The 20,813-nt window shown below is 40.3% G+C and overlaps 1 protein-coding gene across 2 annotated transcripts in view; it reads left to right on the top strand.

Annotated features, from left to right (window-relative positions):
- FUT10 (fucosyltransferase 10) overlaps nt 1-20,813 on the top strand; it is a 316,333-nt gene that overhangs the window by 6,691 nt on the left and 288,829 nt on the right. For both annotated transcript variants that reach the window (XM_044058924.1, XM_044058923.1), the window contains exon 2: nt 11,278-11,422. In XM_044058924.1, coding sequence (XP_043914859.1) covers nt 11,342-11,422 — 81 coding nt within the window. In that variant the 5' untranslated portion in view covers nt 11,278-11,341. The remainder of the gene's footprint in view (nt 1-11,277; nt 11,423-20,813) is intronic.

Below are 20,813 nucleotides of genomic sequence, written 5' to 3'. Positions count from 1 at the left end.
AGCTGTATTCAGTCTCACACCCAGAAAACACATCTCCTGTGAGGGTACTAGACTGGACTTTATTTCGTTCACAGAATACCCTAGGCATCTGAAAACTGTCATCACATACTGCAGATGTCGAAGAAGTTCGTGCTTGCCCTGAGCCAGTATCAAACAATCGTCCAGATAAGGATAAATTTGAATTCCCCTTAGCCGGAGAAAAGCTATTACTGGAGCCAGGACTTTTGTGAATACCCTGGGCACAGTAGATAAGCCAAAGGGCAATGCAGAGAACTGATAATGCAAATTCCCAGTCCGAAACCTCAGGAATTTCCTGCAACTGGGCCTGATAGGAATGTGAAGATAGGCCTCCTTGAGATCCAAAGTCACCATCCAGTGATCTCTGCCTAGCATAGGCAACAGCTGCTGCAGTGTCAACATCTTGAATTTCGGAATTTCCAGAAAGGTGTTTAGAATGGATAAATCCAGAATGGGCCTCCAAGTATTTCCCTTCTTCGGCACTAAGAAAAGACGGGAATAAAACCCCGTGCCTCTTTCCACAGAAGGAACTGCCTGTATTGCTCCCAACCGGAGCAGAGAAAAAATCTGTGCCTGCGCTTGCTGATGAGGCACATCCGGCATACCTTTGAAAGGAGGGAATGTGTGAAAATAAAACTTGTAGCCTCGAGTTATAATGTCCAATACCCATTTGTCTTGGGTAACCAAATGCCAATTCCTTTTGAAAAGTCCCAGTTTTCCTCCTAGAGGAGCTGCCAGCAAAGCAGAGTCCGGCAGCGGAAGACACAGGTCATTGGGACTGCTTCCGAAAGGACTGACCCCTGCCCACCCCAGCAGAAGGGGTAAAAGAAGTCAAAGGCCTAGAAGTAACAGGGCCCTGAGAGGAAGCCCTACCTCTACCACGCCTCGACCTGCCCCTAGAATGAAAATCCGAAGAGGGAAAAGACCATCCCCTAGCAGGCCAATTCCTACTGAACTTAGGGGGCTGAACCTGTAAGAAGTCCTTTACCGTCTGCATAGACTTAGCTTTTTCCTCCATTTTTTTCAAAACTGATTCCACTGGAGGGCCAAAAAGAACATCAGATTGCAAAGGAGCATCCATAATGCGAGCCTTAACATGCTCTGACAAGGACTGATCTCTAAGCCAGGCATGTCTGCGAACAACAGAACTAGTAGCAGCCACCCTGGAAGAAGCTTGTAAAGCATCAAAACCACACTGCAAAGAATGCTTACCAACCTGGTCTGAAGCATGCACTAAATCCTGAAGCTCCTTACAGTCAACACCTTCAGCTAAAGCATCCACTTTACATTTCAATTGACTTGGCAAATAATTCTGATACCTGAGCATATGAAATTGACAATTTAAAGCTCTCATAGCCAAAGTAGAAGAGGTATACAGTTTTTTACCCCACCTATCCAGGGCCCTAGCATCCTTGTCCAGAGGAACCGGATTCTTAACCACAGAAGCCTTAACACCTTTGGGGCCTTGAGAAATAGTTTCTGGATCAGCCCTAGGACTCTTATACAAGTACTTGTGAGCTTCCGGAACCCTGTAGTATCTATCTGGTTTAACTGGGGCAGGGGCAGAGAATCTGGGTTAAGGGCAGCCTCAGAAAATACATCCTGAACAACATCCAGTACAGGGGGAATAGCCAAAGGCCTGTGCTGAGGTAAAAACAAGAATTCTCTCAGCCTTTTACGAGAATCAGAATAATCCTGGCCATCCCACTGGAAATGTTCCCTCATGGAATGCAAAGTTTCAGAGAAAGAAAAATCTTCTGGAGGGGACGTAGAGGGAGTAGCGTCCTCAGCCTCTGAATCAGAATAGGGAGGGAAATCCTGAAGCTCTTCCACAGAGGAATCTGACTCATTGGAAGACTGAACCAGACCCTCCAACTCTGTGTCTATCCTGGGCCTCTTCACAGGGGGGGGGGCATGGAACCCCTAATTAAAGTAATCAAATCTTCAGCCATCTTTAACATGTGCTTCCTAGGAGCTGGACCCTGGGGATTAGCACCAGCAGGGATAGACCTAGATTTAGAATGGCCTTTGCCTTTAGAAGGAGGAGGTCTAACTACCCTATGAGGGGAGGAAGCCACTGACAACAAAGAAGCACCCTCAGCCTGGCCTAACACAGGAGAAGCCACTTCCTGCAGTAACAAAGGCTCCCCTAGACACACTGGTAAACTGTCAGAAGGAGCCACTGAAGCAGTCAGTGGTTCCACAGAACCGACGTCCGGAGTGGATGCCTCATCCTGTTTGGACCGCAAAGACTTATCTTTGCGCTTCTTAGAAGAACCAGTCGTCGGAGAATCCGACGGCATGTTATAATTACAACGTTTACCAAACACCAGCCTAGCATAGTCCAACCGACGTACGCTTGTTAAAAGTAGCACAAAAGCGACACCCAACAACGTCGTGCTCCGGCCCTAAACAAGGAATGCAGAGTGAATGGTAATCCCTATGAGGAATTTCCCACAAGAAATACAGTTATTAACTTTTTCTGACATCCGGCAATACTGAGGCAAGAAAAAGACAAAAAATGTCCCCAACAGGGTACTTAGCCAACTTTGTATCCGGTCTGAAACTCGAAAACCGACAATTCCAGAACGCCGAACGGCACTTGCAAAAACTGCTTCTGCTTAGGACCATGCGGCAAGAAAGACTGAGGTTATGGCGTCGGTCATGCGCATTTGTACTGACAAGTACTTACGTCAGTCTCAGGCGCCCATGACCGACGCCGGTTCTAGCCCTTTGGTATTCGGGCCGATGGTGGGCAGCGGAATACCCATTTGTCAGGACTGCAGCAATGGGAGACGACGAACATCACCATTTAATTTCATCAACCAGGTATTGGTTAGCCCCACCACAGGAGTAAAAAAGAAAGTGCACTTGTCAGAAAAGACCCCACAGCAGGTTTCAGCCAAAGACACTGCTGCATGGAATTCTACTCTGCAAGTGCTGCACCTTCACACTCAAGTCGCAGGAAACTGCATGTTTTGCAAAAGGTGACAGTAGTTAGACCTCAAAAGAGTTTACGGAGTTGCTGCTAGTGGCTTCTATATGGTTAATATCTGTCCCTTTTTGTTTTACAGTACAATTTCATAAGTTCCTGTTTGGGCAGTTGTGTTCCATCCAAAGACTTGAAAGAGGTGCATGTCCTGTTAATTTTAGGACAAAGTTGTCAGTTTCTTGTAATTATTTTAGTAAACTATTATTCTGTTTCTGAAACACCTTAATATTGTACAAAATACTAGAACCAGCTACAGTTATGTAACATTTTTATTTTGCTTCTTCTTTTTCTTTCGGCTGTTCCCATTAGGGGTTGCCACAGCAGATCATCTGTTTCCATTTCTTGCCTTCCTCTTTTCCTCTTACCTGACACCTTCATCCTTGGCATCCTTTTCCCAATATACCCAGCATCCCTCCTCAGCACATGTCCAAACCAATGCAATCTCGCCTCTCCTCTGGCTTTGTCTCCAAACCGTCCAACCTGAGCTGACCCTCCTAATATACTTATTCCTAATCCTGTCTGCCCTCATCACACCCAGTGCAAATCTTACATCTTTAACTCTGCCACATCCAGCTCTGACACCTGCCTTTTTTGTCAGTGCCACTGTGTCCAACCCATATAATGTAGCTGGTCTCACTACCCTCTTATAGACCTTCCCTTTCACTCTTACTGGTACTCGTCTTTCACAAATCACTCCTGACACTCTTCTCCACCCTACCTGTATTCTCTTCTTCACCTCTCTTCCACACTTGCCATTACTCTGAACTGTTGATCCCAAGTATTTAAACTCATCCACCTTTACTCTGAACTGTTGATCCCAAGTATTTAAACTCATCCACCTTCACCACCTCTACTACCTGCGTCCTAACCATTCCTCTATCCTCCCTCTCATTCACACATATATTCTGTCTTAGTCCTGATGACCTTCATTCCTCTTTTCTCTAGCTTTCCCCCCTTTACATTGATTATGGATATGAGTTGTTTAACAAAGATGACACATTTTGGGCATTTGAAAAGGTGACAGCCCTAGGCACATGAAAGAAAAAGCACAGGTAAGCATGTGCATGACTGGTGGTACACCTTGTCAGGGTAACAAGTGCATGCTACCTGTCTGTGCATGACTGGTGGTACATCTTATCAGGGTAAGAAGTGCATGCTACCTGTCAGTTTATTTGTGTTTTAGTGCTCGAATGTGGCAGCCCTTGGCTGTCACTTGAGGTGCAGTGAGAATTAAGCAAAATAGTTTCCATGTTGTAAAATAACTAACTTAAATTAAAAAATGCTCACATTGCAATAGATGGAATATGTTTTAACTATGCCCCTGTGCTTTACATGCTCACATTGCTATATATGGAATATGTTTTAACTATGCCCCTGTGCTTTACATGCTCACATTGCTATATATGGAATATGTTTTAACTATGCCCCTGTGCTTTACATGCTCACATTGCTATATATGGAATATGTTTTAACTATGCCCCTGTGCTTTACATGCTCACATTGCTATATATGGAATATGTTTTAACTATGCCCCTGTGCTTTACATGCTCACATTGCTATATATGGAATATGTTTTAACTATGCCCCTGTGCTTTACATGCTCACATTGCTATATATGGAATATGTTTTAACTATGCCCCTGTGCTTTACATGCTCACATTGCTATATATGGAATATGTTTTAACTATGCCCTGTGCTTTACATGCTCACATTGCTATATATGGAATATGTTTTAACTATGCCCCTGTGCTTTACATGCTCACATTGCTATATATGGAATATGTTTTAACTATGCCCCTGTGCTTTACATGCTCACATTGCTATATATGGAATATGTTTTAACTATGCCCCTGTGCTTTACATGCTCACATTGCTATATATGCAATATGTTTCAACTATGCCCCTGTGCTTTACACTGTAGACATAATTAATCATAAGTGCATGTTAGTATTTACACAACAGTTGTCAGTTTCCTTTCTAAAGTGCTTCTGTTGATTGTTGAAATATATATTGAAAGTCATAATTAATGGTTACTTATTGTAGAGGAAATATGGCTCTGTATATAACCCCAAAATATTGTCGTACATTTAAATATATGGCTTCCTGTTCGTTTAATAATTATTTGAGGTTTTACGTTGAAATAGATCATTGTACTTTTTAAGTGCACTATACTTTTCTGACCTTCTCCCATAAACCATAGAAAGAGCACATCATTTATTGATTATGGAGGTCTGTAGCTCAGACAAGATTTTATCAGGAACCGGTGCTTAAAGTAAGGTCTCTTATTGTAGTGTCTTGTCCGCACAAGTCATTTTTAGGTTGGGTTCCTTACTCACCCAGAGGTTTTACTGTAGCACTCCATTATAAATGTATTCCTAGCTTATTTTTGAATATATGAAGATCTACTGGGAGATCTGCCATATCTCTCACCATTATGGCAACCTTTACATGGTCAGTCATGTCCATTCATTTGTCTGGGCCATGGTCTGGACAACTATCTTTCTGTGTATGGGTGGTCGTGTGGCCATCGTTCAGTCTGTTGTGCATGAGGAGGTCGTACTTCATTTGTCCATTGGTCTAGTCAGGTTTCTGTCTCTTTTTAAACAGGTTTTGGTAATCTTTCCTTCATGAATATTAATTTGCCTATCTGTTTTCATTGTTTCTAGGATGGTTTTGAGTGTGTTTGTTTTTTTTAGACATTTTTGGAATAGCACTGATAACTGCATACACTGGTATAGGAAATATTTTGTTGTACACTTTTGTAAGTAATGAAAATTATGCAGGATAGCTCTGAGGTTTTCAACTCTTGCCTTTTTTAGACCATCATGACTGTTTGTTTTTTTTTCTTAAGTTCAAGAATCCATAGTACAGTGGCATATGTCCATCTCTCAGTGCAGAAAGCAGTCTTTTGGGAATGGAAATGGTCTCTTCATGGGGAAAAGTTTCCTTTTCTGTAAGATGCAAAAACCTCAGAATAGAGTATATTTGGTGACTTTTTTAGAAGGATTTGCACCCTGTGCGGGGGTTGTGAGAGCTTTGTCCCCTCAAGAACACACAATATAAAAAGCACTTTAATGTTTTTTATGTTTAAAAGTTTGACTGTTTTATTTTTGTTATGATCTGAAGAAGCAATGAGACACATTGTGAAAGTGCTCACCACCAGATTTATTAAAGCTTTGTTTTACGTTATTTGACTGTTTGCAGTCTGTGGAGACTAGAACATGCCTTGGTATTCCTTTTTTATTACCTTTTGTGTATACCTTTTTTTTTATTTATTTATGTATTCATTTTTTTCCAGATCTAAGTACATTTTACATATATAGACATGACTGTACTGTAGGTGGTGTATAGCCTTTGTATGCTAATGCCTAGCTACTGGGACAATGCATGCCATTACAGTCTTTCTTCTTTCTGGAAAGTACTGTAAAGACCTCAGGGAGGCCAGATGTTTACCCACATTGTATATGTCATGTATTGATCTTTTTGACAGACATCCAAATGTTACATGGTGTCAGAATGGTGAAATGTACAGTAGAAATGAAGACGATGTTGGCAGAATTGAAAATATATATACTTTCAGTGAAAGACTGTTCAAACTGCAACCACCAGGAGTTCAAATCTGATTCACTCCTTATAAAAAGCAGAACAGCAGATAAACCTAAAAAAAGTACTGTGTGACACATATATGCATGTTTCAAGGAAGAAGCATATTTGCTTTTAGAAAAGAAAGCTAAATTATCAACAAAAATGTGTCTTGTTTCATTTTCTTCTATATTCTCAACAGTAAACAGTTTGAGGCAAATTCAGAGATTATCTCGAGCCTAGAAAGAACTTGAAAGTTTGCAGCTTGTCCTTAAGGGCATGAGGTCCTAAAGAGTCTATAGATTTTGTTACGGAGCTGAACAGCTGAGTCAGACTGGAAATGTGGTGATCCGCTTGATTCATTAATAAGAGAGAGAGACTATTTTGCAACCTAAGAAATAATGATATAAGGCAGAGGCTATTAAGAGAAGTGGACCTGACATTATTTCAAACTGCAGAATGAGTGAAATTACTAATTACACAAGTGAAAAATATAAAATAAGGAATTCTTTTATTGAGGAAGTAGATGTGCATTAGGTAAAATGTGAGTCAAAAATGACAAAAGAAGAAATAGATAATAATGTATTAGAGCAGTACACAAAAAACATTTTTGCAGTTGAAATGTAAACTTGATGTACTATGTGTGGCTGTATACTTTTAAGGATGTTTTCTCTTGTTTTTAATTAAGTTTATAGAATCTGTGTTAGAGAAACTGTTTTCAAAAATGTCTAAAGGAAAAGCAAAAGTTCAAAAAAAAAAACATTGCATCCATCCATCCACAACCCCTTTTCTCATTCTTGCACATGGGGTCGGGGTGACTATCATCTGGAGCCAAGAATTACACTACCAGGTGGCTAGCCCCGCCATGGTAGTTCTTCCATACCACACACACACACACCTATGGCCAGTTTTAGAGTATCCAATCCACCTACTGCATGGCTTTGGAATTTGGGAGGAAACCGGAGCGTGAGGAGGAAATTGAAAATGTGCTGTTGTCTCTATTAAAGTGAAATCTAAAAATGAATCAGAAGCATTGAGACAAGGATGGTAGCTGAATTGCTGTCAAGAAATGTTTAAAATTTCAGTATTAGTTTGCAGAATCATGATTGCAGAGTAGATATAGGTGAAGAACAGTAGATTTTGTTTAAAGACACCCCTGAAGAAGTGAGAAAACGAGAGTGTATGCTCACTTAAATTCAGGGCATCAGATAAAGCAACTGGATCAAAAGTTACTGGCATGTAAATATAAAAATAAGAGGTACCTGTTTCTGTTGTGGATCGTAGCATTGAGTTAATTAATTCGCCTAATGTTCTTGGTCATTCATAGTATGAAGATATAAGCAGTAAAATTAATTGACAATGTGAAAGTAGAAAGTGAATGTGTTTACGAAGGTAAGAGTAAAGCAGTCAGAGACATTTCAGATACTGTACTGAGACATAGCATTGATATATTTCTTGATTTATGTATAGGTTTAATATGTTTACTAGCATAACAGAGCAGAAAAGTAAATTCAAATGTTGCACCTGTGACATCTGATACTGAAAGTATTGGTAGCCTTCAGGAGTGGAACTGAGCAGAAATTGAAGTCGGTGGAAAGCCTAGTTGTTGTTAGGAAGCAGTTAGAAAAAGTAGAATGGGTAAAAAGGTTAGATCCTTCTTGACTGTGCTGATTTGAAGTCTTACGAGGTTTGCAAGAATATAGTACAAAAACATTCTAATAGTATGCTACCAATACGTATTCCTATGAAAGTACCAGTAGAATGCAAGTAAAATAGAGAAGAAGTGAAAGTGAAGGGAAAGCTTGGGTGTCCCCAAGAAGCTAACAGAGTATGTAAATTGTATGCGGAACTCCGCTGTGGCGACCCCTAACCGGGAAAAGCCAAAAGAAGAACTGTTGTAAAGTAAAACAAGAGTTGCATTTGTAGTGATCTTGCAAGATCTTAACAACGTGATTGAGAGGCATTACATTACCTATCAGTTGCTGTTGAGTAAGTGGTGTCAGTATTGCCATATATGAAGTTGTCTTCAATACAAGATACAAAGTTGAGATTCTGGCAGTTAACATTGGAAGAACTCTCTAAATTGTATACATTTATTATGGTGCATATGTTTAGACCTCTGGCATTTCATTAGCACCAGGAATATTCCACAATGGCTGCTGATGCAGAAATAGAAAGGCTTGGAAGTTGCTACAAACTTAACTTCTCTGTGTTAGTGTGGGATTAAACAATGAAAGAATGACATGATACAGATGCTTAATACCATAAAATAGTATAATCTCAAGTTAAATAACTGAGTCATCCAAACATTCAGGGGGACTGGCAAATGATACGCAAAGCAGTCAGAGCAGCATTGCAGATGCCAAAGCCAAAAAACAAGCAAGCATTCCAGAAGTTTCTACGTGTAAACAGATTAATCATCTTGGTTTAGTGCTTTTATCCAAATGTCTCATCCACACACCCAATTAACATGATGTATATAGAGCACATATACAGTGGATATAAAAAGTTTACACACCCCTGTTAAAATGCCAGGTTTTTGTGATATAAAAATGAGACCACAATAAATCATTTCAAAACTTTTCCCACCTTTAATATGACCTATAGCCTGTACAATTCAATTGAAAAATATGTTAGGGGAAAAATATAAAAAACATACAATAAGCTGGTTGCATAAGTGTGCACACCCTTAAACTAATACTTTGTTGAAGCACCTTTTGATTCAGTTACAGCATCTTCTTGGTTACACACCTTCCATCAACTAAAGAGACCCTGATTAACCCCAAATAAAGTAAAGCTGCCCTGGCATTTACTCCGCTATCGTTCACGGAGCGCATACAAAGCATCAAAGGGATCTCGTTGAAAGGTGTCAGTCAGGAGAAGGGTACCACAAATTTTCCACAGCACTAGATATACCATGGAACTTGGTAAAGACAGTCAGCAAAAAGTGGAGATAATATGGGACATCAGTGACATTGCAAAGAACTGGACATCCCTCCAAAATTGATGACAAGACAAAAACTGGTCAGGGAAGCTGCCAAGAGACCTACAGCAACACTGAAGGAGCTGCAGGAATTTCTGGCAAGTACTGGTTGTGTGCTACATGTGACAACAATCTCCCGTATTATCCATATGTCTGGGTTATGGGGTAAAGTTGCAAGATGAAAACCATTTCTTACGCAGAAAAACATACAGGCCCGGTTAAAATTTGCAAAACAATACATCAAGTCTCCCAAAAGCATGTGGGAAAATGTATTATTGTCTGATTAGACCACGGTTGAACTTTTTGGCCACAATGACACAAAAACAACACTTCGCATCACCAAAAGAACACCATCCTCATGGTGAAACATGGTGGTGGCAGTATCAAGCTTTGGGGTTGCTTTTCTTCAGCTGGAACTGGGGCTTTAGTCAAGGTGGAGGGAATTGTAAACAGTTCCAAATACCAGCCACTTTTGGCCCAAAACCTTCAGGTGTCTTGCTAGAAAGCTGAAGATGAAGAGTAATTTCACCTTCCAACATGACAGTGAACCCCAAGCATACATCCAAATCAACAAAATAATGGCTTCACCAGAAGAAAATTAAAGTTTTGGAATGGCCCAGACCTATCCAGTAGAAAATCGGTGGGGTGACCTGAAGAGGGCGGTCGGTACACAAGAGATGCCCTCGCAGTCTGACAGATTTGGAGTGCTTTTGCAAGGAAGAGTTGGCAAATATTGCCAAGTCAAGATGTGCCATGCTGATAGACTCCTACCCAAGAAGACTGAATGCTGTAATTAAATCAAAAGGTGCTTCAACAAAGTATTAGTTTAAGGGTGTGCACACTTATGCTACCAGCTTATTGTATATTTTTTATATTTTTTCCCCTAACAGATTTTTATTTTTCAAGTTATAGGTCACATTAAAGGTGGGAAACGTTTTGAAATTATTTATTGTGGTCTCTCTTTCTTTTTTTTTTATCACCGAAACCTGGCATTTTAACAGGGGTGTATAAACATTTTTATATCCACTGTACATCCCCACTGTTTAAGTCTGATATTTCAGCATTAGTGAATGTCTTATTGTGCTATTTTCTGTGTAGATTGAGTATTCTTCAGTTATATTACTCCTTTTGCTGTACTAGAACATATCTTTTGTAATTGTTTGATACTTGTTTGGTGTACCCATTATGTAATATAACTTAATTGTATACTCTCTACTGTTTAAGTGTATTTCCTTATTGCTCTGTGAGCCTGGATCGTGGCTGAAAAGTTGGTCCATTTACTCAGTCAACAAATAGAAATAAATAGTAATCTGGTTTCCATTTTCTATTTTGTTTAACTGGCGTTAACTTCTGTTTTGTTTAACTGGTGTTAACTTCTATTATTATTTTAAATGTGGCCTGCACACAGTGTCTGAATTTGGTTCACATCGTATCTATAAATAATCACTAAAAAGTACCACCAGAATGACAGCACTGTTCTGACTATTGTATTGTCACAGTGTTAACAAGATAATATTAAGAAAGTTTGTTGTTTACTGATTCCCATGCTATCGTTTATTTCTGTACAATCTGCCCAGTCCATTAATCTGTATAGATAGCATTATAAATACATTAATAATGTATACAAATGCTGAATCATCAACAAACTAATTAGTTTAGTTTAAACATAGCCTTAAGAGCAGTTTTGTTCTTTGTCAAACAGAGTGTTAAAGAAAAGTGACCGAGTACAGGAGAGGAATTAGTGAGCTGAGCGTGTGATGTGAAACATGGCAAGGCTGAAGATTCGAAAACTGCAGATCTACTGTCTGTGTTTAACAGCTTTTTTCTTCCTTCTCATGACTCTTCAGGTAATTTGGTAATTTTCATACATTCTTAAGAGAAATGCATGTCATGATTTGCAAGCATTCATTCATTCAATTACTAGAGAGCATTTGTGTCGTCATACAAGCTACATTTAGGAATATGAAAACTGTAAAGTGAATAAACATTGCAAAGTAATGTACTGTATATTTTGATACAATATTTTACCTCCGTCTTTCCCTCACAAATTGATTATGTTCCAAATTAGGGTAAAAAAAGCTTTGTATGTACTTCTCAGACAGCAAATACCAAGGAGGTCTTAATCCCATCTCAAGCAAAATTCACAGTAACTATAGTTACTAGCATTCAGCTGTACTTACTCTTAGTCCAGTAAATATTTATATGGCATGACCCTCATTTCTTTAGTCAGTAATTGAATAATTTCACAAACAATGTTACTGTATGTCTATTTTTACAGCTGCTGGCAGGTGTAAACTTCACAAATCATCCTTAACCTAATCTTGGTACCATGTTTAGACTTTAGGATGTTTTGGGCTTTGTGAATATAAGGCATGTTTTTTGTAAGTATCTGGTGTTCATATACATTACATGTCCAAAAAAATGAAACCTCTACTTTTTAGATCTTGGGTTTTTAAGCTGCTGTTCTGTATTAGGCTGATGGCACATCACTTGCATGTCATAGTTTCTTTGGTGGTCTGTTCATTATTGGCTGAGACCTCGCAGGAGGTCATCTGTAGCCAGTCTGCATGTAGGGATAGTCCAATAGATCGTATTGCTGAACCATTTATCGGTTTTCTGTTTGAACACTTGTAAGTAATGATAACCTGTTCCGGTGCCTTACAGCTGTAGAATAATAGTTTTGAACCAATATTCTTGTTTGCTTGGACGGTAGTTACTTAAGGATTGTTATTCTTGTCAGTTAGTTATGCTTGCCAGAATTTAAATCTGAAGTCATTGCAGTAGCTTCATTAAATAGACATTTAAATCACCATATTAGATACGCAAACAGGAATATACTGAATATAAATTTAACATATTCTGCCGTCATATTTTAACTTTTGTATTAGTTGTACTTCTGCCTTTGAAATGTTTCTAAGACACTGATATCACCCACAGTGTAACTGCAGAAATCAGCCCCCATACTCCAGTAATGGTGTAATAATGTAGTTAATTATAGTAATCGACATAGTCCAGTTATGCATCTTAAAATTATTCTAATAATATGATGATACATTTTAGTTTGCATTTTAGCAAGTCTAGCAAAATTTAGGTTCATTATTAAGACCGACAAGCTCATCAAAGTCATTATATAAGGGTCCTGCCATGTGGCACAAAAAGATGATGCCTGTACTGTACTCCAGACCACCCAGTGTTCGACTGGCCGCACAGGAGCTGGAAGGACCAGGTGTAGAAGGATGGGACTGAGTCTATGACGCTGGTTCATCCATCTGGTGTAAGGGAGGCAGCTTAGGATTGCTGTAGTAGCAGGATTAAGAACCTGACCATCTTTATGCAGTGCACTGCTTGGTTGGGTAGTTGTACCCGTGTTGAAGTACGCATGCACCTCCTAAAGGCAGCCATTGTGGAGCACGACAAAAAGCTGTGGAGTGGTGTGAGTTACAGCATGGCCTATCTCCTCACTTGCCCCAGACATGGATTGGCATGAGTCTGGGTTTAACTTGAGAGGTCCTATAAGCCCAGTAAAAAAGAATAGTAGCTGATGTTTGGCTGCAGGCAGGCATACAAAAATGAAAGTTGATATACAGTGAAAATGCAGGAGAAAACCATGCAATTGTTTATTCTATATTGGATACCCCCTGATTTTCCTTTTATACATGTAAAACGCTTTATTTTTGCCCATGTATACAGTTCACCTACATAGCTTTGCTGCACCTGGTGATTGTTGACGTGCTTGCTGTGTCATCAACATACTTTGAGACCGAACATTTATTGATATACTTCATAGCTGGTGTTAATGTATAAAGCAAGTATGGAACCAAGGCTGAATCTTGAGGTATTTAGTATGTTCACATAATTTTAGATCACCTTTAGATATCTTTATTTGTAACCATTTTTTATCCATTTTATAAAAAAACATTCCAGTTACTTTGCACTAATGCTTTAATTTTACAGAAATGTGGTACAGAATTGAATGCTTTTGTTAAATCCATGTAGATTGTCAGTGTGAATATTGCCATTATTTCTGAATAAAAATATAACAAATTGGTTGTATGTGATCTCCTGTTAGACCAACAAAATTTGTTCTACCTACCCACCTCTTATGAATCAGGACTACTTGCATATGGTATTACAGGAGCCTGCATTTTATTGAGAAAATATCCATTTAAGCTATCTGGCCCTGCAGCAGTGTCCTTTTTGATGCCTTAGAATTAATTTAGAATTGATCTAAAGATTCCCGTTTTTGAATGCTGGCGTTTCTGGATAGTCCATGCCTCTTCTATAAAGCAGAATATATTTTATGGCAAATTCATGGATTTTGTTTGGATTGTGACACTTCTTTAAGTTGTTAAAGGCTGTTGCTGTATTGAGATGTCAAGTTTGTATAATATAAGTTTGTATAATATTTCTTGTTCCAAGTGTATAGGAGAACCAGGATACTTAGAAAGTTTCTGTTTTATTATATTATTTAGCACAAGCAAAGTTTCTGCAAATATGTTTTCATGACTTTTTTGCTCTGGATGAGTTGAGTTTTAGCTTATATCATTCTATTTAATATTTGTTGTGCAGTTGTGTTTTCATTTATGCTGAGTAGCACTGCATCATTGGCGTAAACTGAAACACTGAGATAGAAATTTGTGCATGCCAGTTTAGGCATCAGGAAAGCTTGCCAAGTTCTTCTCAAGAATCCAGTCTGTTGAGAAACTTCCAAGATGGCTGCACACTAAACACCTTATTTTTAGGTCTTCCAGTGTGAAAGCAGAAATTGAGAAACTGCAGAGAGATTATTAACTTGAGTAAAATTCAGCTACTGGCTAGTAAGTACCCTGCCTGGATGCCTTCAAAGAACAAACTGGGAGAGCCTGAAAGAAAGTCAACTAGACAAGGTAAAGAGAAAACACTGACTGGAAAGAATCCTGCAGCTGCTTTGAAAACAGTAGTTCAAGCTCCAACGTTGGTATGAGACATGTTTTCCAGTAATCTAGAGGTAAAAATAGATCCAGTGTGCTCAACACACTGATTGAAATAAATCAAACACTGAATGAGTATTTTAACTGAAATAACAAAAAGCTGAAAAAAATGGAAGCAGCTTTAAACTGATAGAATGAGATGATAAAACTTTAAAAATCAGAGGTCAAAATAAAGAAAAAGGTGGCTAAGTATTAGACTGTTCAAGAAGAGATGTTTAAAAAAAGGTAGAATTTAGAGGACATAGCACAATGATGTTTTTCAGAATGTTAATGTTCAACAAAATGTGAACAATGCTTCTATGGCTACAACCACGACAGCAGAAGGTTCCATGGTTGCCATGGATCCTAATAGTAACACCTTCACTATGACTCGGGCTGATGACATCACACAGGGAACCAAACAGCCCAGTATCAGCATGGGAGCAAGACCGAACACCTCGCTTCCTCCTTCTTCCTCTTCTTTTGCAGCAAGGAGCAGTTCTATGACTTTTCCAACTTTTCCAGTACCAGTAAGCAAGAAAACAGAAAACAGGCGAGGTCGCTGTACAAAGGGATGTGAAACGGCGAAGAGTCATGAACTGACTGATTTTAACGACTGTAATGTATTTGAAGGAATACTCCAGGGTCCAACAAATAAAAACTCAAATGCTAGTTTTCTTTTACCCTTGTAAAATCAGCCTAGCCACCTTTACCCTTGTAAAATCATCCTAGCCACCTACTGTTACATCATCCTAGCCACCTACTGTTACAGGAATGCACAAAGAAGTTTTTCAGTCCTATAGTTCTCCCCTACCTAAGCATAGTGCATGGAGGCCCATCCTCCGTTCTTTTGTATTGCATCCTTTCTGGTGGAATTTGTCACCAACTTCATGACGTGCCTTCGACACAGTCAAATCAGTAGTTCCCTGTCCTGATATTCCGCCCACACTGACATAGACATTATCAGGGCTAGCCCGGTAAACAGCTGCTAAAAATTCACACATTGTGGAACTGTATCGATGACGACAGTTTCCTTCAGGACTGAAAACATTATCGTAGCCAATATGGCCTTTAGTGAAACTGCAGCCGAAGTGCTTGAAAACGAATACCACCTGCACTGTTTCAGTAAGGTGATAGCATATTTATGGCATACAAATCTGTGCCTCCAGTTGTACCACAAGTGTAGCTGAACTTTTTTTTTTTTTTTTTTAAGTGTTGTTACAATTGGTCTCATACCTCACAACCTCTTAGAGCAAGAAATCTGGATAAAGATAGAAACATAGGGGCTTTGTTTAAATATTGCTGTTACAAACTAAAGTTGATAGAATAACATTTTGAATTAGCATAGATTTTCTGAAGGTTAGAAAGCCTGAATGTCAAATGTCTGCTGTTATTTTCTAGATTCAATCTTTAACCATCCCGATTTATTAGACAGCCAATTTTTTTTGGATCACGGGCACAAAAAATATGAACCATAAATTAGGGCATTCGTACAAAAATCTGTACAACTGAGAGGATTCCGGCATGCCTTGGTGTGTTATGTATGTGTATGATTGGGTTTCTCCTGCTGATTGCATGTGGGTTAGTGAATGCATGGGTGAAAGCATAGTGTGTGTGTGTGTGTGTGTGTGTGTGTGTGTGTGTGTGTGTGTGTGTGTGTCTCTATCTGTATATATGAGATCATTAGCAATGCCTGAGTGTATGTGTGTATGAGAGCGTTAGCAATGCCTGAGAGAAAGAGCAGTGAATGCAGAAGAGACTGTGTATGCGTCTGTATGAGTAAGTGTTAGCGAAGCATGAGAGAATCCCCTGGATTTACTAATCTGCCATGCAGGACTAGTTAAGCGGCAGTTTAAGAGGAGGACGGCAGCGCGCCATGCATAATAATGAAGGCGTGCTGCCCATGCTCCAAATCCTACACTGGACGTGGATAAGTGCAGGGGGGTGTGTCTGAAAGCAGAGCTGTCAGAATAAACAAGCCCCTGCAAAGTAGAACAGAAGAAAGTGTAAATGATCGAAACCACTCATAGGTGTCCGCATATCTCCACCAACAGTCCCCGTGTGTTCAAAAGCAACAGTACATTGAAATAAAATGAAGAAACCCTTATATTTATTTTTTTTTGTAAACCCCGATTACAGCTAACCGTAGGTGCGTGGGTTTGCCCATCGCTTAGCTACGGTTAAAGCAGCTGAAGAGGATAACAAGGAATATATAAGCAAATGAAGCAGCACAGCAATAATGTAGTGTTTAGAGCATCCGCCTAATGAACAGGCATTCCTGCTTCGATTCCCACTGCAGCACATATCATATTCCATGTGAAAACTGTATATGAACATATATTTACATCATTTTGCCATATAACCTACATAATAACATTTAAATGTGAACTGGAGTACAGCATGAAATACACATGTGAAGTGTCAGTGTCATAATGAATAAGGCACTAGTAAGCAGGTTTAAGCCCAAATAAGCAGTAGTAAGCGTGTCTAAGTGCGATTGCACTGGGGTAAGCATTGCCTACACAGATTAAGCAAAGTAGAAGCTAACTGAGTGTAAAAAACTGTAACCAGAAGTTAGCAGTTCTTACTGTCACACAAACCCGTGCATACCCTCTAACAACTGCTTTAAAGTGCCTTAATCACTCATGATCCAATGGCCCTTGTTCTGCCTGGCAAAAAAAATAAAGTGCTTCTGCAAGGCTCAAACTCAGGATCCTGCACACTATAGTCACAGTAGTTAACCACTAAACCATCATAGCACTAGATATGAATGGGGTATCGGCAAACTAATCTTCACCACAGGAAAATCAAACCAAACGTGAACTGAATCTATGTACAGTGTGATGTTGGATAACCTGCCACAGAACATAAATATGTGAACTGGAGTACTGCAGTAAGCATAGATTTGAGGTGTTATTGTAATAGTGTAGTACTTCCCAGGTCCCCATACAGTGTATGTACACATGAATCACAGATACCAGACACATATATAACCTGTAATGAAGAATAAATCATTGCCAAATGGCAAATATAGTGCTAATTAAGTATTAAGCAATGCTAACTGCAGCACAGCTCCAGTTAGTAAGTGTAAGAAATGTGTAGGGGAGCCAATTCAATCTGCCTAGTGGTATACCTCTTTAAGCAGTACCAACCATAAGCAGTTGTGCCCATAGCTTAGCCTTTTCAAAACTGGCCAATCACTGGGGAAGTGTGGGAAAATGGCCGTATTTAAACCCCACAGGTGGGAATACTACCCATAACTGGTTGCAGCTTCCTGCTGCATGCAGAATGGCTGGTGTGGGTGAAGGCACTCTATTTAGAGTGCAGCGCTGGGGCATCCAGGAGTCAAAAATCATGTTATGGCTCCTGGTAAAACACCATGATCAGAGACTACTGCAGGGCGAGTACCAGGGCTTGCAGTATAAAATGGAGGCCTGGGACAGTCTCGCCTGTAACCTCACCAGTGCCACAGGTATCCCCCCAGATGGTGAGCAGGTCAGGCACCACCATGCTGACCTGAAGCGGCGGAGGGGAGATGTACTGGAACAGTGGATCCAGGAGTCTCAGCAGATGCCCAATGCCCCAGGACTGAGTTAAGTACTCATTCTACTAAGTAGTAAATAATTGCCTAGCTTGTGTATACTATGGATAGGTATGGCTAAATATCACTGCATTTCTCTGACAGCTGCATATGAGCAGGCTGCGAACCAGCAAGCCCATGATGCTAGGCTGCAAAGGCTGCATGACGAGGAAGGTTAGTAATCAGTCTGCATGTACTTTCATAACAAATAAATATATGAGCCTTAGAAAGTGTTGTACCAGTAGAAATAAATGTGTAATAGTCTATGAATAAAGGTATAACCCCTGGAGTGCTTCTGTTTACTCTTCTCTCATATGTTGGCAATCTGTTCCCTACTATAAATAGTAATGTTGTATCTTAAGCAGTGTCACCCACACCGTGGTATGCAAATAAAATGGGCATGAAGTCCTGAATAACAATGCCAAGAGGTCAGTTATACTGTACAAGTTAGGGAGACTTGGACAGAAAACAGTTGAAAGCTTTACATCAATTCCCTGATAACACAGTGTACTGTGAGTTGTTAACTATAATATTTTGTCACACACAGCAGGGGGGTTGAATCCTGGGAGTGCTACTAAGTTGTATGCATAATCATGTACAGATGTTTATACAATGTTCAGATAGAAAGCTGTATGCATACGTACACCCAACAACAGTACAGAATTTGCTAGAATGTTCAAAATTTAAGTTGTATGCATAGACTATACCCCACAACTGTTCCAATCTGTCCAGCATGTCCAGATAAATGGCCTATGTCACCAGCTTGGTACCCTGTTCCCCTGAAAATCCAGTGTGACATTCCAAGAATTGTAGGCAGCTGTCCATGACATATAACTGATATTCAAATGTGTACATAGTCAGAGAATGTATATGGAAACAAACCTGTCATTCTAGCACCTAACCTGTCATTCTAGCACCTCATCCAAAGTGTATGACAGCAATTCTCAATGTATGTTGCATTAACACCTGCAATCTGTCATGCCTGTATGTAAGACACAGGTCACGTATATAATAATTTATAAACATATCAGTGTACAATATAAGGCCATTGTGTAGTGTAATAATACATGTAAGGGAAAGACTACTGCAGTGACTAAGCATGTTGTGAAAACTACAAGGATATATTAATTGTTAACTGAACTCTCTCTCTCTCTCTCTCTCTCTCTCTCTCTCTCTACCCTACCATATGTGCATAATAATCCAATGACACTCCTCAACTGGTATGTGTACACTCCACAGTTTTGTTGGGACATATGTCCTAATGGTTTATAAATATTCACATTCTTTCTATGCATGTGCCATGTGAAAATACATCTATATTGGTGGCCTGTTGCCATCAACGAAACCTGCATGCTCCTGTAATGGCCACTGTTGTTCAATATATGCATGTGTTCTGCTTGCTCTGCAACTGTGTTAAATCTGGTGTGTTGGGTTAATGGGAATACCAATGCATGCTATTATAACTAATCCTGAATGCTATTGACTGTTACTAACCCATATCTGTCATAAACCTGTGACAACAGAGCTCTAATGGGAAGGCCGGTCCCAGCAGACCCACCTGTCCCACCTCAGCTGACCTTGGCACCGGGCACCAGCACATCTGGGGCCCAGTCTGGGACCTCTTCCTCCGTCGGCCCTGTGCCATCTTCAGGTGGAACCACTGCAGGAGATGGGGCTCGCCCCCCCCCTCGGAGCAGACGAGGAGGGGAACCTGTCACCCGTCAACCGGTCCGGGCCATGGTGCATAAGAAGCTCGCCAGCTTGAGGGCCGAGTGGCGCTATTAGAGGGTGAGCCTGCCCATCCTACACAGCCCCCAGACCAGCCACCTTCGGGGCCATGAAGGTGCAGCAGTGACTGCCCATGGGTGGGGACCTCAGTCCCACTGTTTCCAGTTGGCATATGGGCTTGCGACGTCCAAACACCCCTCCCCGTCCAAGGTGTTTACCCCCCCCACACATGTGTCATATACCGGCCCTGTATGCATCTTGTGTGTCTTGTCTGTTAACCTACCCAACCTACCTCCCCAAATATACCTACTACCCCTCCCCAGCATCCCACTCTCACCTGAAAGAAAGAAAAAGGGCAATCTGTTCCCACAAAAAAATTTCGCCCCATACATAGCTGTCCATTTCGCACACGTGTCCACTGGACACATGTAATCTGGTCTAATTGGCATCACAATGAATATATGTTGTCCTCGCCCCTCTCCCAGGGGTTTGAGGGTCCAAATGCACCTGCAAATATAGTGTATATGCACAGCTGTTGCTGTAGAAGAAATGGGCAGCTATGGACCTTTCCTCTACCCTTCCTGCACATGCCTAGCTATTTTCCCTATTGTCTTTCCCTCTTTATGCCCTGTTTTTCACCACTGTCCTATCAACCTCTTTTTCTTTTCTTTTAAAGGAATTAGCACGGGGGTAAGCAGCAGTAAGCACTGTTAAGCAGCGGTAAACGTGTTTGCGTGGGGGTAATCTATGCCTATACAGGTTGAGAAATTCGAAGCTAACTGACTGTTACAAAACATAGGCGGAGGTTGGCAGTGCTTACCATCACACAAACTCGCACAAACCCGCTTACAACTGTTTAAAAGTGCCTCAATCACACTGTAGCCAACGTCCCTTGTTCTGCCCAGCAACAAAGTAAACTGCCTCTCCAAGGCTCGAACCCAGGACCCTGCACTCCATACACAAAGTGATTTGCCACTAAAC

The sequence above is a fragment of the Protopterus annectens genome, chromosome 17.part0 (genome assembly GCF_019279795.1).
Source record: "Protopterus annectens isolate FY-2018-M chromosome 17.part0, PAN1.0, whole genome shotgun sequence".
Lineage (NCBI taxonomy): Eukaryota > Metazoa > Chordata > Ceratodontiformes > Protopteridae > Protopterus > Protopterus annectens.
Note: the sequence above shows the minus strand (reverse complement) of the source record. Positions and strands in the feature narration are given on the sequence as shown.